We start from the raw sequence: 16,573 nt of genomic DNA on the forward strand, positions 1-16,573 counted from the left end.
TTTCCAAACGTATTTGTTAGTTACCCAGCCATCCAGCTCAATTATTGAATTTCAACTATGAAGTGGCAAACTAGTGTAACTTGCCTTATTAGGTCAAATACCATGTTAAACTTACATTGGTTGTAATACACTTAAAAATGGTAACCAGAAATGTCCTTCTTTGGAAAGTCTCCACAAGGGTACCTGGATGCAAACCTGTTACAAAGATGGTTAAGGAAACTTTGCAGATTCTGGGAACTGGTGAAAATCGGAGGTATGGGAGCTATGTAGAGAAAGGGAACCACCATAGGATGGAGAAGTGGATGACTGAATGTCACACAGTTGCACTGGTCTGTGTGCAGTGGTGATGGATTTTTTTGAGTGCTAAAAGGGGCTAAATGGTGAAGTGTGTACTAGGCATCATTAAGGCCTGGGATTTTGCTCCATCATGCAAAATAGGACTGTCAACCTGCATTTCAGTTGTTATCCTCCAGGCGTCCCTGTAGGCATTCCACTCCCAGCAAAGGTCAAGAATAACTTGAGTGAGGGAGTTCAACAGTGTCCATCTGGCACAGTGCATTATTGAGGGACATAATTTAGTTTTGCTCAACTTGCACATTAGACACAAAAACAAAAGATAATAATAGAAAAGCATATGTTAAAAATAATAATAGGCCAGTATTTAAAATCACAAAAATGGTAGAAACCAGTCTGAGATCAACACAGGTGAGGGAAAATCTTAGTTAAAGGCTCAGGGGAAGAAAGAGGAATATCATTCATTTGACAGAAGGGGTCAAACAGCAGCCAAAATGTTGTGCATTTTTAAAAGAACTGTAACATTGGCACGATTCCATCAGCCAGTCAACTATGCAACGTGCATGTGGCACAGACAGCTGATCTGCATGAAATCAACAATGAAAGAACTGACCCTAAACATTTTACTGCCTACCATAGTCACTGGTGAATCAACAGAGGTGAAAGATCATTACTTTTTGCTAATTTTGTGTTTCAAGGACAATTAATTACAGCCAACTTGAAAGTCATTCTGATACATCATTCTGATACATCTCTCATTCTGATACTGATACTCTCTGCCCAAGATTGGAGCATATAACTTTGTAATCTTCATGAACAAGCCTTCATTACAGATAGACTTGAAGACACAGCAAAAACATGGTAGGACATTAATATTTATTTGTTAAATCTCTGTTTCCATTACCACAATTTACATGAGGAAGAACATTTTTATTTTAACATTTTGAATTACAGACAGTACACAGGCTGGCATTGCCCCTCAAAGACAAACACTTACATTCTGGAGCACAGAAAGATACTGACAAAAGCACAGACACATGCCTGAAGTACAATACAGTGTACTACATGAAGAGAGATAGTAGAATTATTAGAATTACCTGCAAACACTGACAGAGATCCATAAGAATGGAAGTATTATCAATATTTCTATTCTGGTGACATTAACCATAGCAGTGAGTAAAAAGTATCTTCCTTCCTCATGACAGGTGGAGATGTACAGTACATGTCCACCAAACATGCCACCCCACCATTGTCACTCTACTCCACCATCTTGCTCCTAGTTCCTCTTCCTTGTTTTCACAGTGGAGTCCGCAGAGAGTGATCCACCTCTCTCTCTCTCTCTCTCTCTCTCACTGGATGCAGTCCATGACGTGGATCTGCAAGGTGTCCATGTCTGGTGCCTGGGTCTGGCACTTTGGGCAGCGGTAATCGGGCACCTCTTCAGTCATGCGGAACGAGGGAAGCTGAGCAGGGTTGAAGGGAACCGTGGCCCCTGGGAAGCCTCCAGCACAGAGATAACGAGACAGACACAAAAACACAGCAGAAAGATTATTTGGCAATACAAGAGAGAGATCTGCACTGGCGGTATGCACCTTGTACGTCACACCAGTCAAGCTTTTTGAACTGAACTGAGAGACTGTTTGATCCATGTACTTCCCATCCATCCTCATTTCTTGTTTGGAATCATGAGCATGAGCAAATAAGGGCTTGTTTTGGGGCTTGTATGGCTTGTTTTTCTTGAAAATGTCAAATTAATCAATTTGTTCTCCCATTTTTTCACTACAGGACAAAATATTAGAAAACCGACGGCATCAACATTCAAAAATTTATTTTTGAAATAAAAATGAAAAATTTTACCCAAAATACCACTTGGAGTGATAAAACTACAAAGTCAGATGCTTGTACTGACTACAGTTATAGGCATGTGCAAATGTAAAATGAAAGAATGTTTTGCTTGCAGGAAGGAAGTATTTGATCACTCAAATTATTCAGACATCATGAAGCGCTTCTACACAGCAGTTCTTATTGGCTACAAGGAGAAAGCATGCTTTCTCATGGCTGCTCCCTTACTGTCCCGTCTATTCAGTCCTTTTGGACGAAACTACAGACATGGGCCTCTATGTAACATCAAAACAATGCCCATAAGCTGTATGTGAATGTGAATTTGAAGCCGATTCAAAGCTACAGAACTGAGTCCCAAAGGCAGCCCGGTGCACGCTCGTTGCTCTCAGTACCTGTCTGGGACTGGGCCCCCGGGAAATCTTCCACGTGCCTCTGCCGCATGTCTTGTATCCTCTGTCTGTGAAAAGGAGGGAGAGGGAGAGGTAGGGGGTTATCGCTCTGCGGCGCTGTGCTGTAAGTGTACCCTGCTGGCTGAGGCAGGCTGCTGGGCGGTGCGTCGCCGGCGTTACCGTGTGTCCAGCTCGTGATTGAGCCTCTCGATGTCAGCCAGAGCCTGGTTCAGCCGCTCCTGCAGCTCCTCCTTGTGCTGATGCAACTTCTCCCGGGCCTCCCTCTCCGCGAGGAAGTCCGCCTTGTAGATCTCCGCCTGCCAGCCAGGGAGACGAGAGGAAACGAATGTAAGGAATGTATATGCTCCACTTTCAAAAGCGTTGATAAAAAAAGAATAAGACATTTACAGTGATCAAAACTCTACTTATTTAATGAAAAAGGCCAACTAGGAACACCATTCCCCTACTTCACTGTCTATCTGGGGGAACAGAGGTGGTTGACATTGGGGGACGGTTAGATGACTGGACTGGGATCTGGCCGTGAGGCTGTGGTTAACAGGTGTACTCTATTGGTATGTTTGCCATGGGACGTTTGATGACTAGAGTGAGGCAGGACTGTGATTCAGAGAAAGACAGCACTCTACAGCACAGTATCCCCATTACTACAGTGGAGCGGGTGAATGGTCACCCACTCAAGTACCAACCAAGCCACCTCCACTTAACTTCAGCTACTAGGTACAAGGATGCTACAGGATGGTATCACTCCCTGATCAACAAAATACAACCTCACTAAACAGGCATAAATCAGCTTTGACTAATTAATATCACACATAGTGAAATTGGGATCATATAAAAGGAAGACATAAGGCTATTAATACTGTGGGACAGTCTCCAGTATATTACTTCATAACACATTAACCACAGAATTTAGCAGCTTACCAGAAAATGTGCTTCTTTGCAATTTCATTCATTATACATCCTTATAATCGCTTTTACTGAGGGAATTCAGCCAATGTACTTCACCCCAAGTAAATGTAAAACAATACTCAATTTAAACAAATAAACAGCAAAAGTTCAAATAATCCACAATGCCATCCCTCTGCGCAAAAGAGCAGAACTACTCTTTGGATGGAGCAGTAGTATCTGCCATCGCCCAGAACTAGGGGTTTTTCCTGGTCACGGGTGTGGGCATGCAGGTGGGCACATTACCTGTGCGGCGAGCACTGGCAGGGTTTCCAGAGACGCCTTCAGCCGCTCCACCTCCTCCTTCAGCTTGTCGATAAGGCCCTGCTTCAGAGCCAGGGCCGTCTCGGCATCCACCAGCCTCTTCGACAGGTCCTCCACCTCTCCTCCCTGACAGAGAGACACAGAGGGAGAGACTCTGTTAAAAAGCAAACTGACTCTTCTCAGGGGCTCCCCAACTCGTACCAGCTTTCCAACATTATGGTTCCCTCAGCACTTGTGTTTAGCCGAAATACAACAGACAAACGGCCGAATGAGGCCCGTTGCTAGGTGCTTGTTTTCTGCAGGGTTCCGTCGAGACGCCATCTTGAGTCCTCTGTCATGCTTGTGTCATTTGTCTCGCGAGACAGCAATAGTGAGGAATGTGGAACAGAGTTACGGGATTGGTGAAAATGAGGATGCAGGAGAGAGTTATGGGATTGGTGCAAATGAGGATGCAGGAGAGAGTTATGGGATTGGTGCAAATGAGGACGCAAGAGAGAGTCACGGGATTGGTGCAAATGAGGATGCAGGAGAGAGTTATGAGATTGGTGAAAATGAGGATGCAGGAGAGTTATGGGATTGGTGAAAATGAGGATACAGGAGAGAGTTACGGGATTGGTGCAAATGAGGACGCAGGAGAGAGTTATGGGATTAGTCATAAAAACATAAAACAGCAAAGAATGTTGCTAGCCCCATCACACTCAAGAATTTCTCAAACAACTCTTCCTCAATTAACACACACACCAGTCACCACTAATGTGGCTGGCCCTGGAGACAGACAGTATGCAGGCAAACAAGACACCAGTGTTATTAACATCTCAAGAAGAATGGAGGAGGCGACGGCAGACCCTACGTTTGGAGTGACCTTCTTCAATAAGGTGTCGTAGTCTTTGAACAGCTGAGTGTAGGCGTGCTGCAGCTGGACCAGCTTCCTCCTAAAAACAGAGCCAGAATTAACAATAATTAAAACATTGAGAGTGCACACACAAGGAAAACGTAAATACTCAGTTCTCCCCAATTCACTGAATGAGAATGATAAACTAAAATAAGACAACAAAGGTTATGCGGTCTTCCTTTTGCCCGTCATGTCAATGAATTTTCTTTGTAAAAAAAAAAAAAACAAAAAACAAAAACATAAGACATGTTTGAGAGTCAACCTCTTAGACAGCAATGTCAATTTCAAGCTAACCTGAACACTATCTGTGAACTGCACACATGAAAGCATCCGATGGGAGTTTAATCCTGAAATTATGACCAGGGGCCTCTGAGTGAGGAATTAGCACCTCAGCTGCCTCCTTACTCTTAATTGCATCAGCATTTCAAATCAAAGCAACCTGCAGCACCAAGCACCATGCCATGATCAATACCATTCAGAATCAGCCAGCCAGAATCAGAATGAGAATCAGACTACCATTTGTCCAATTTTAAAAATCCTACCCACAGCAATGACCAATTCTACCTGCATTCTACCTGCAATATTAATGTAATTTTAATGTTACATTTAATATAAATATTACTACTATAATGTAGATTTTCCAGCTCAGTGTATCAGATGTGTGTTGAATGTTCAAGTGCCAGTGCTGACTTTTACAATGACAGTCTGAGTCAGTGTTATAGCCCCTCTCTCAAAGCCACAGTGTCAATGTTACAGCGCCACATTCAGTGTTATAGTTCCTTTGTCACAACTACAGTGTCAGTGTTAAAGCCCCACAGTCAGTGTTATAACCCCAGACTGATGCTCCTGATGGAGCAGATGCTCACTTCTCCTCAGAGAGGACGAGCCTCTCTCTCCTCAGTGTTACAGCCCCTCTGTCAGAGCCCCAGAGTCAGTGCTAAAGCAACAGTGTCAGTGTTATAGCCCCAGACTGATGCTCCTGGTGGAGGAGGCGCTCACTTCTCCTCGGTGAGGACGAGCCTCTCTGTCCGCAGGGCAGCCTCCAGGCTCTGCGTCTGCAGCCGCAGCTTGTCCACAGTCACGCCATGCTGCTTCTTCAGCTGGTCCACCTCCCGCTCCATGCTGTGCAGTGCCTCTGTCCTCACAGCCAGCCTGGGGGGGTAGGGGGGAGTGAGAGGAGCTGTAGTGAACTGCTATGCTGACACCCAGGAACCTCTGCCCTTACAGGAATAGTCCAGACCTGCAGGGGGAGCCTTTTTACTTCCCTTCCACACGCACACGCACGCACGCACACACGCACGCATGCACACATGTACATGTGCGCACACACACACACAGGTGCTTACGTCTCATTGAGCCGCTCCCTGTCCGTCTCGCTCTTGTCCAGGCAGCTCTGCCTCTCATTCAGCTCCCCCAGCAGCGAGGTCACCTGGGCCTTCAGGGCCTCGTTGTCTTTCGCCAGCTGCTCGACACAGCACACAGGAGGGAGAGGTCACAGAGCGCCACGCGTGTGTGCTTTTAACAAGTGAGCATCTAAGCACTGACATACACTTCCTGCGGTCAGTGCAACCGTAATGACGTCACTCCCACCATAACGACCGTTGGCATACGGGGTTGTGCTGCCTGTTGGACATGTGCCAGATTTTGTAACAATGCAAAGGGCTATGCTGTTGACCACAAAATTGTCACGTTCAGTGAATATCGCTACAGGTGGAATGCAAATTGGCCAATGGGAACGACGGGTTGGAGCTAACCGTTTTGACGGGTGGTAGGTACGGCCATATACTGCCCTGCAAAAACTCTTAAGCTGGCAGAGGGCGCTGCCATGTACGCATCTGTGTTCACTTGCAAATCTGAAGCACAGGTCGGCGAAGAGCGTGCTCGTGTGCTTACCTGGGCGCACTCCTTGTCCTTCTGTTTTAGCAAGGCCTCTGTTCTGTCTCGCTGAACCGTGGTTTTCTGGAGGCAGTCTAATTTCTCCTGGAGCTCGTTATACCTGCGACACAGAAAACAAAGCTAGAGCGGCTCCTCGGTCAGAATGTGCCCCCGCTGCTCTTAACACCCCGAAAATCGTATCATTTTTTCCCCAGTTGTGCAGGTGATCAAAATACCAACATACTTCAACAACTGCTACAGTGATTTGTTTTCTCGAAAGTGTTCCATGCTATAAAAACACCACTGAAAATCAACATATTGGGGTGGCAGGTATGCCATCTGGCAAGTTACAGGTGGGTGTGGCATACCACACACCTATACAGCACAAGCCAAAAGATTAAAAATAATGCTAACACAGCAATATAACATCAACAAGGCTAGTTAGCTAAGGAGGCAGGTCACTTAATTTTGCAGTGTTCTAAATGGAGAATTAAACTGTACTTTTCACACAAGCTACTACGTTGTGGTCTAAGATGAGTTTGTGTTGTGTTGTATGTCACATCTATCAGCTCCATAAACAATGCTGTGTTCATGACTATATGTCAACGCTGCCAGTTTATACATGGAGTTAACAACAGAGCCAGTCTTCTGACAACAGAGGCAGTTACAGCACTAACTCTGACCTTGCAAGCTGCTTTAAAACTTAAAAATAGGCTGAGATGGCTTACCAGCCAGCTAGTGAATCAGGTTGACAATAGATTACTCTTGCTTGCTACCTAGTAGGGGTGTAAACGTCTTTACTTATCACCTATACAACAGATACGATATAATAATACATCGGAATATATCCAAAAAATCACTTTGATATGATACATTTTGATACTACATCATTCAACATTATCTTAAAATTATTCTACGCCCCTTAAGAAATGTAGAGTATAAGCATAAGTTCATTACATGCAATGGACTAGCTAGCCATCTTATTTTATTTCCAGTCAACTATCTACACTGTTGTCTACCTACCTAGCTACTGTGAACAGCATGTGCAAATGTACTGCATCTCTTTCCTGATATGTACACATATATCAGTTCCACACTAATCATCCTCACTAGCAAGCAGTATCATAACAACTCCCTTCCGTTACACTATATTAATAATTAATTACATTTACTACACATACCATCATTCTAACTGCTCAAATGTAATACTAAAATAAATGACACCTCTACAGAAAGACTTTCATTGTACAAAAATGGCTTGCATCCTTGTTCTCTATGAATCAGTACAAACACTTGCAAAAACTAGTCTGACATTGAAAGAGATGCCATTAAATTGAAGCCAAGTTGCACTAAAACAGGTGGGCAACACTAGTTCACACAAAGTGGAGAAACATTTTGGACAAGTAGACATATTCAATGTTTCCTAAACACTGCCTTTTAACTTGGTCTTTGCACGTCGAGAGGTATCTCAAAAAAGAGAGGTATCTCAAAAAAAGTAATGCTCTACTCTTCCAACAAAGAACACCTGACAGCAAAACGGACAGCACCGTTGGTGACGACAGCACCGTTGGTGTCCTCACCTGCACTGTGTGGCCTGTAGCTGCTCTTTCAGCCGGACCAGACTGGAGCTGAGAAACACAGAGAGGGCAAAGGTCAAACGCAGGTCCAAACAGCAGCCAAAGAAAAGGGTCAGGACCGGGAGAGTCCCTCCCTCACAAAAGGTGATCTTGGCAAGAATCTATCACTGATCCAGACAGACAGGATGGAGAAAGAGTGAGAGTCAGTACCTTTCTGCACTAACGGCGTGTGACTCTGAACGCTGAATGGTCTCTTCTACCACACTGCAGCCCTGAGAAAGATGGAGACCCCAGCAAACAAATGAGCACAAATCACCGTCATGGTGGCACTTAACAAGAGGTGGGGAGTCAGAAAAGGAGCACTTCATGTTCTATATACAGCATAAAGCTGGGCTGTTCAAATAGCAGCCTGTGGCACTAAAGGCAGCCTGTGAGGGAATTCCTGTTAACCTGTTGATAATTGTGAAACAAAAAAAACTTTCCTAAATTGATCATTTAACACAAATTGAAAATAGACAGTCCCTCTGATGCTCTTTTCTTAATGTAAGAAACAACTGCTAAGTGTATTTTAAGAGCATACCTAAGCTGTTTTTAAAATACTTATCCATACATTGTTTTATCAAGAGGAAGAGGAATATATGTAGCCCCTTATTTTAGTTTAAATTAGGCCCCCATGAAAATGTAGTGGACAACCCCAGGCCTATGACAGCAGGTAATTTCTCCGCTGATGTGTAAATGGAGCATCATAAGCCAGCAACATCATTAGAGTATCTGCGACTTTATCCAATGCTGGGCAGCACACAAAACAGACAGGTTGAGAGAGGAATGAACAGTTTTGAACTACGGGAAGTGATCAGTAACGGGTATTGTCACCCAGGTACCTGTATCTCGGTGAGCTTTGCCTGCAGCTGCACATTCGTGCTGCGCAGGCTGTCTCTCTCCCTCACCCCCTCCTCCACCTCCTTCTCCAGCTCCTCATTTCTCCTCCTCAGTTCCCTCATCCCCTCCTCCAACTTTTCTTTGTGGCTCTTGAGCAGCTGTAGAAACTCATTCCCTCCTCCAATGACCTGAAAAATGGGGGGGGGAGAGAAAAGAGAAAGAAGTTGTACCACTCACACAAGAACATTTTTTTACTGGGGTTTGTTTCAGCTCCATCACCTCGCACCTCATTAAACCCTGACTTGCCCACTGACCCATATTCAACACCTAAGGAAGAGGAACAGAAATACAGAAAGAGAAGAGGAAATAAAATGATGTTTGGCAAACAAACATGACAGCACCCAGGGATGAAGGTGTGCAAGGGTTCAAGCTTCGACACTCCTTCACAAGCATTCAAAGTGACATTTTGTTGGTTGGGTGGAGTTCTAAAAAAAAAAAAAAAACTGACCTCTTCCTGTTTTTTCGATCAGAAGCATGGAGACATTTCCATTGCTTCAGCAGCCACTCCATGCGCAGCACGGTGTAGATGTGACACAGCCAGTGGAGGCTGTTTTAACACCTCCCTGTGCCCTTTTCAGAAGTGGTGTACTGCACAGCTGTAATCCTTTCGTATGACATGACACACTCAGGTCAAAAGTGTTCTGCCCACTCAAACAAATTTAACCTGGAGTGGTAATACCACACTAACACACGAGGGTGGATCAAAACGTTCACTTCCTCACCCAGATAAATGTCTTTCTGTGGTAGAGTGAAATTACTTACGAGAATATCCCACTGAAGAACATCTTATTATAGTCAAATGCCTTAACTCATGATCATGGTATCTGCACAAGCATCTACAGCCAAATTTGGGAACTGGAGAAAACTGATAAATGGTCTGTGATCAGATCTTTGGGAGGATAACTGCTGCCAAGAACTCCTTGTTCTCATGATCAAGCACTGCCCCACAATTCCCTCTTCCCTAAACTGGAGCCTCACTGACATGGAGGAGTTTTTAACACTAACAATGAAGAGACATAAAAGCTATAATATTACTGGAATTGATCAATCAATCTTACATCTGTTACAGCGTATTTTTACAATCGAAATTGTCACAAAGTGCTGCACATGTAGCATTGTGGATTTTCCAGAAGGAGTCAAAAATGAGATAACCCAAAACCAATTGCGGAAAAAAAGGAAAATTATTCCCTGACCCTGGGAAAAGGCAGCCGAGTGACGCCTGACTCGAACGAATTGCCATTTATCAACAATCTCCATAAACATAATCTCCCTAAATCTTGGTGTAACAGTACTAAGATGTCGGGAAATTATGGTGAAAAATCGCATATGAACACTTGCTTTTGAAGGACCGTCTGTGTTTGGCTGCCAACCTTTTGATCCAACACTGCGCAGAAACAGAATTCAGCTATCAGTTATCACTCAAGCATTTTAAGCAGAGACACCCAGCTTCGGCAGAACCCATGCCTATTGTGAAGTCACCGGGGAACTGGCCACTGCCTAACATGAGACCAAGAGAGGGAAGAGATGCAGGGAGGGGACCAGGAGTGCCGGGTAAGGAGACGCAAGGGAGTGAGAGAGAGGGACTCTCTCACCTGGCTGCTGGCCCCACCCTCTCCCTCTCCCCCATCTTCTCTTTCAGGAGAAGACAGGCTGTCAGCCAGGCTGGGGTACACAGTACTGCAGGAGCTACACACACTTGAGTCAGCCTGGATACACACAGATGGAGATGCTTTCAAAAGGAAGGAACACGCAAGGATACGCTTACTCCGAACACAAAACACACAGGTGACAGTGGTGTAGTATGATGTCAAAATGGGTCGGTTTCCCTCAACGTTGTGGCTTCAGCAGTGTTCAACTTATGGGCTGAATTAGGGCCAATTCCATTTTAATTCAGTAAATTCTGGAAATTAAGTGAAATTCAATTCATTAGCTGAAACAATCTTTACAGAAAATGGTAAGCAAACTTCAACTTGTAAACTGAATTTCAATTTCCCAAATTGACAGAATTAAAGCAGAACTTCTCCCAACTCGCTTTTGTGCAATTGTTTTTTTGGGGCAATGTGTAACACTCTCCTTACATCGCATTCATACACAGAATGACATGTACACTCTCAAAACCACCATCTTTCTTACCACACTCTGTGGGGGGGTCTGTCGGTCAGCTTCCCTCTCCACTCCCTTCTGCCCCTCCTTCTCCACCCTCAGCTCGGCTACCTGAATAACACACGCAACCAGCTTAGGCCTGTCCATTACCATCCATTTTCCTAAAAGTACAAACTGCTGCAATCATACAGAGTGTTTAATCCCTTTACCAAATCAACGGGAGGACCAGACTGCTGAGTTTTAGACATACCCGTCAACGTGCTACTGTTCAGTTGTATTTCCCGTCCAAATTGGGATTTCTATGAATTTGAATTACACTTGCTTAGCAAATGCTCTTATCCAGAGCAACTTACATAGGCCCACATGCCCAGGGGTAAAACAGCAGTGGCTCACCTTGGAATCGATCTAACAATCTACTCTACAACTTCAATGTGCTCTACTATCACATACTGCTGTTCTAATAATGGAATGTTGCACCTGCACAAAACCCAGAAGGCTTTGCACCCTCCCCTCCCACAGGAAGGACAACGCACTGACCTCTGGAGGATTCTGAGGCGCGTCCCTCTGGGCGTCTGTGCGGTTCTGCTCTGCACTCAGACTCAGCCGTGGCACGCCGGCGCCCGTGTGGTTGAGCTGGCCCGTCAAGGCCTTGTTCTCGCGTGCCAGCCTCTCCACGAGGGCCCGGGCCTCCCGGAACCGGGAGCCCAGGAACTCCCGCTCCTCCCGCGTCTTCCGCTGCCATCCCTCCATCTCCTCGCAGCGCTCCCTGAGGGCAGCGTTGCTGCGCCGCAGCGCCTCTGAGACAGGGAGGGAGAGGGTCAGACGCACCTCGGCACAACCGCAGACACTCTGAGAGAGACCCAACGCAGTGACAGAGACATACTTCTCTGCTGGCAAACCTGGACACTCAAACTGCTTGTTATATTATCAGAAAATAACCAAATAAATGAGCATCTTGGGCTGTGTCTCCCTTACCCTGAAAAAGGCAAACTCGTAAACTGATTGTAAATGGAAAGGATGTTGTAGCATTCTGTGATTTATTCTGTTCTGCTGACATAGCCAGGGAGTGGCATTTTAAAGACCAGTGTATTGAGAAACTCCTCCTGGCATAAAATACTTTTAAATACTACCTTCTACCTCCCATATCTCAAGTTGCTTGTGACACACAAAATGTACCACTTTTTAATGAGTTAATTTAATTTCCTGGAAACACATTTCCAATTAAGGATCTGTGGAATTAGGCATTAAAAAGAGGGCTTTATGGAGGAGTTTAATGACTTCAAAAAGGATTTTAACACAGATCAGTGACTCTGAGAATCTGCTTTTAACCCCACCTCTGACCTGTGGCAGCGTAACCAAACAGACCAGCAACTGCTGCAAGCCTTACTGTATAAGCTAGGGTTGCCACCTGTCCTGGTTTTCCCGGGATTGTCCTTCTTTTTAATATGCAGTCCCGGAAAATTTATTCTCTCCCCCAGGACACTTAATGTCCCTGTTTTCAATAGGCTAGATCAATTTTTATCATTTCTGTTTAACTGACTATTTACATTTTCACGTCCATCCTCTTGAAATATGCATCATTTTCCCGCTGGTGTACACTATCACTGGCTCTGGTGGGATGTGACGTGACTAGCCCATCAGCCTTGGCGGCTAGTACTGGTGGCACTAGATAGGCAGTGAACCAATAATTTTGCTGAATCTACTATAGCCTACTACTTAATGGTAACTTTATTCTAGGAACAATATAACTATTGAGATGGGTGGTGAGATGGAGGACGAAGATGAGATTGTGTCTACTGGGTCTGACAGGCCAGTCAAAAAGAAAATGAAACGTTCAACTTATTTCAATAATGACTGGATGAAAAATGAAAATTACACCGCATGGCTAAAGCCAACCCCAGGCGATCCACTTTCTGCTACCTGCTCCATATGCTGAGTAAAAATTGTGATTAAACACAAGGGCAAAACCACTTTGGACGACCATGCTAAAACAAAAAAACATCAGAATCACGTTCAAATCACCCGACAAACCAAGGCAATTTCATCATCCACGATCAGGAAAGACTCAGAGGAGGACAAAATTGCTGACACCGAATTACTACTCATCACGGTGTGCGACATGGCCGCAGCTACCTGTCCACTGACTGTGGGAACAAGGTCAGTGCAAATATATTCAGTGACTCTAATATTGCAACTAAGATGTCCTGTGGCAGAACTAAGAGTGAAGCCTTAGTTGAGAATGTGTTGGCACCATTTAGTCAAGAGAGATTAGCAGAAGAGTTGCAGAAAGCACAGTACTTTGCAGTATCTTCTGATACGTCCTATTCTGGCCACACAAAATTGTTCCCATACATGGACCAGTATTTCTGTGCATCCGAGGGTGTGAAGTACGGATGACTAGATTTTTACAACGACCCCGACAAATCTAGTGAAGTCATATTTAAACAGATGTGTGTCCATCACTGAAAACAATGGACTTTCAGTCAACCAGTTTAGTGCCTATGGTGCAGATAACGCATCAGTTAATTATGGTCGGCACAACTTGGTTTTTCAGAAACTCAGGGAAGTTAACCCACACATTTTGAAGGGCAATTGCAAGTGTCACATCATAAATAACACTGTGAAAACATCTAATCGCGTCTTTAGTTCTGCAGGGTGTGATGTGGTGGCCTTTGTGCTTAAGGTGTATAGTGAATTCAGTTGTTCTGCTAAAAAAAGTGGAAACGCTTAAGCAGTTCTGTGAATTCACTTCTACAAAATACAGGGAGATTCTGAGGCATGTCCCCGCATGCCGGTTGTCTTTGCTGCCAGCTATCCAGAGGACTTTAGAGTGTTGGCCAGCCTTAAAGTCTTATTTTGTATCCCCTGGAAAGGACGACTGCCCGAGTATTATCTGGACATTTGTGTGTGGTGCTACTGACACAGAAAATGTGAACCCTACTGTTGCTGAATGCATCCTGGCATTCATGCACAATGTGATGCAGGAATTTGATTCCTCTATTAGGAAGCTAGAGAGTGACGGTGCTACTGTGATCGACGTTTACCTTTTACCCCAGCAACAGGAAAAGTTCAGAAGCCTGGCAGACAGGTTTTTTGAGAAAGCAGTACTATATCTTGACTTCAAGGACCAGGTTATTGCACACATTATTGCACACTGTATGATGATGTAGTCATCCTGAATGAAGTATTTGACACCATTCCAAAAGACCTTACCCCAGATAGAAAGTGGGCCTATTTTTTCAGTAAGGCAACTGAATCCACTGAGCTGTTGAAAGTATTTGCTTTTGTTTTTTCCATACCAGTCAGCAATGCCTACGCAGAGCGAGTGTTCAGTCACATGGAAGATGTTTAGTCCGACAAAAAACTGTCAGTTGCAGTGGTGAAGTCTAAGCTGCAGGTCAGACTGAACTTTAAATTGTCATGCACTGAGTTCAAGTCATTCATTGAAGAACAGAGATCAATGATAGCTGCAGCAAAGGGAAATGCCACATATAAATGGAAAATTAGGTAAGATAAAACCTATAATAGGTATGTTTTCCTATACGCTAAGGGTGATTTTAGTCTCCGATTGAGGCATATTAAGTAAATAAAATGAATTATGCTATAAATGGCTATAGATTAGGTCTAAGTATAGTAAATGCAACTCTAATGTCATCCCCCTACTTATTTGTTCAGCCAAGAGGGAGCAAAAACAAGCACAAGCAAAGCACGCACCAGTATCTAAGCAATCGGGTAAGCAGCTGTTTCTTCTCATGAAGATACTGAAGGTAAAATAAGGTAAAATATTCAGGGCTACGCACAACCCTACTTCACAAAGCACAAAGCCTTCTCTAATTCTGTTACGTTGGTCTAATGGACATGTGTTTTTGCTTGTGGGCAAAGAGGTTCATCAGTCATCGGTACGATATTGTCCAGGTTTTTTGTCAGACATAGGTGGCAACCCTAGTATAAGCAACTGACTCATTCCAGAGCAAGATCCTCTGGGACAGATTCATCTCACTGTTGTTGTTTACCTCTCAGCTGGTGATTGTCTCCCAGCAGCCTATGCACCACCTCATTGGATGCCAGCTCCTGGGGGATCCGGAGTGACCCCTGAGAGCTAGCTCCCAGTGACCCATAGCCCCCAGCACCCAGCACTTCGCCTCCGGTCATGTCCCACTGCAGAGCACTATCCACATGAGCCTGGGGCTGAACCATCACCCTGAGGAGGGAGAGAGGAAGACAGTCACCTAGTGCACTACCAAATTCTTTAAGTATGTTATTTCAGTCACAGTGACGATTAGAATAATTGACCTTCTAAAATATAAAACATCGGCCTTTCAATGTTGGTTTGTTTTAAATGTAATTTATTCAACTCGCAAACTCGGTAAACATTAGTTTGTGTGTTATCTCCATAAGAGGTGAAATGAGGCAAACTGACCACAAAGTTGATTATATGTTGCTCTGTTTGATCTATTACGTCAACCCATGCAAGAAGAACCCTTCCCCCATCCTTTTCCGGGAACTTCTCTCGGTATTTTCTGACGGCTTTCACTTTCATTTCCATTTCCAACGAAGGACAACAGCCAGGTCAGCTAGCGCTGTATGCAAAGAATCGTGGGGCCTTTCTGTAGTTAGCCACCTAGCTAACATAGCTAGGTGGCTAACGCGGAGAGCTTACTGCCCTGATGTTTAAAGCTAGCCTCCTCGCCGGTAAACCTAGCGGCACATACTCACTACGCACCCGGCAGTTAACATAGATGTTAAACTAGATTAGGTTGTCTGTCACAAACCAGCAGCTTCAGAAGTTCAGTGGAACAGACTGTTTACTTCCACACAGAATTTAATGTTATCTAGCTAGAACTTCAAATGACCATCTACATGACTTTGCTGACAATGAAATAGGCCAAACCACTGACTCTGAAGTTGACAGCTTGCCAGATAGTTACCTATCTTGTTATCTAGCATAGCTGAAATGAATGTTGCTAGCAAGCTAGCTTACCGTTACCACTGACAGATCCCACAGTCTTAGCTCGCTAACTAGCTACATAGCGATCCGTCGTTTCTAGAGTCGGATATACGCCATAGACACAACATCATGACAAAAGTAAAAATAGCTTAGCGAGCTAATGTACCAAGACATATTTACCTCCGCTCTCGGTGCGTGTTGGCTTTTTAGCTAGCTGGCTGCTAGCTAGCTAGCAGACGGACGCTGTTGATTCGTCTAACTTCCTACTTAGCAAAGGTGTATTCACAGTCCGCTCCGGTGTTTTTCTTTTTTCTTTTCCTGGTGGCGTTATTAATGTATGTCTACGATCGCAAAGCAGAAGATATACGACTGTAATATCTTGCTAGCTGATTGTCAACCTTGCTTTCTGATATAGCTGGCTGATATTGACACCGCCAGGCTCAAGCTTGGTAAGCAGGAATTCCCCTTAGCTTCCTACTTCCGCAGT

General features: G+C 44.4%; 1 protein-coding gene across 2 annotated transcripts; it reads right to left on the reverse strand.

Moving 5' to 3' along the window:
• Nucleotides 1-1,161: 1,161 nt before the first annotated feature.
• ikbkg (inhibitor of nuclear factor kappa B kinase regulatory subunit gamma) lies at nt 1,162-16,573 on the reverse strand. 2 transcript variants are annotated; one of them, XM_036532232.1, is made up of 16 exons: nt 16,267-16,573; nt 15,152-15,339; nt 11,676-11,935; nt 11,169-11,249; nt 10,628-10,741; nt 8,978-9,163; nt 8,307-8,368; nt 8,100-8,147; nt 6,538-6,640; nt 5,991-6,106; nt 5,644-5,796; nt 4,603-4,684; nt 3,735-3,878; nt 2,706-2,842; nt 2,529-2,593; nt 1,162-1,795 (listed from the first exon to the last, which is right to left on the reverse strand). In XM_036532232.1, exons 2-16 carry the CDS (start codon nt 15,333-15,335, stop codon nt 1,644-1,646), a joined length of 1,887 nt encoding a protein of 628 aa, XP_036388125.1. In that variant the 5' UTR covers nt 15,336-15,339; nt 16,267-16,573; the 3' UTR covers nt 1,162-1,643. The 2 variants fall into 2 exon arrangements, with proteins under 2 accessions (XP_036388125.1, XP_036388126.1); XM_036532233.1 differs by lacking the exon at nt 10,628-10,741.

This window comes from Megalops cyprinoides, chromosome 6, assembly GCF_013368585.1.
Source record: "Megalops cyprinoides isolate fMegCyp1 chromosome 6, fMegCyp1.pri, whole genome shotgun sequence".
NCBI classification, from domain to species: domain Eukaryota; kingdom Metazoa; phylum Chordata; class Actinopteri; order Elopiformes; family Megalopidae; genus Megalops; species Megalops cyprinoides.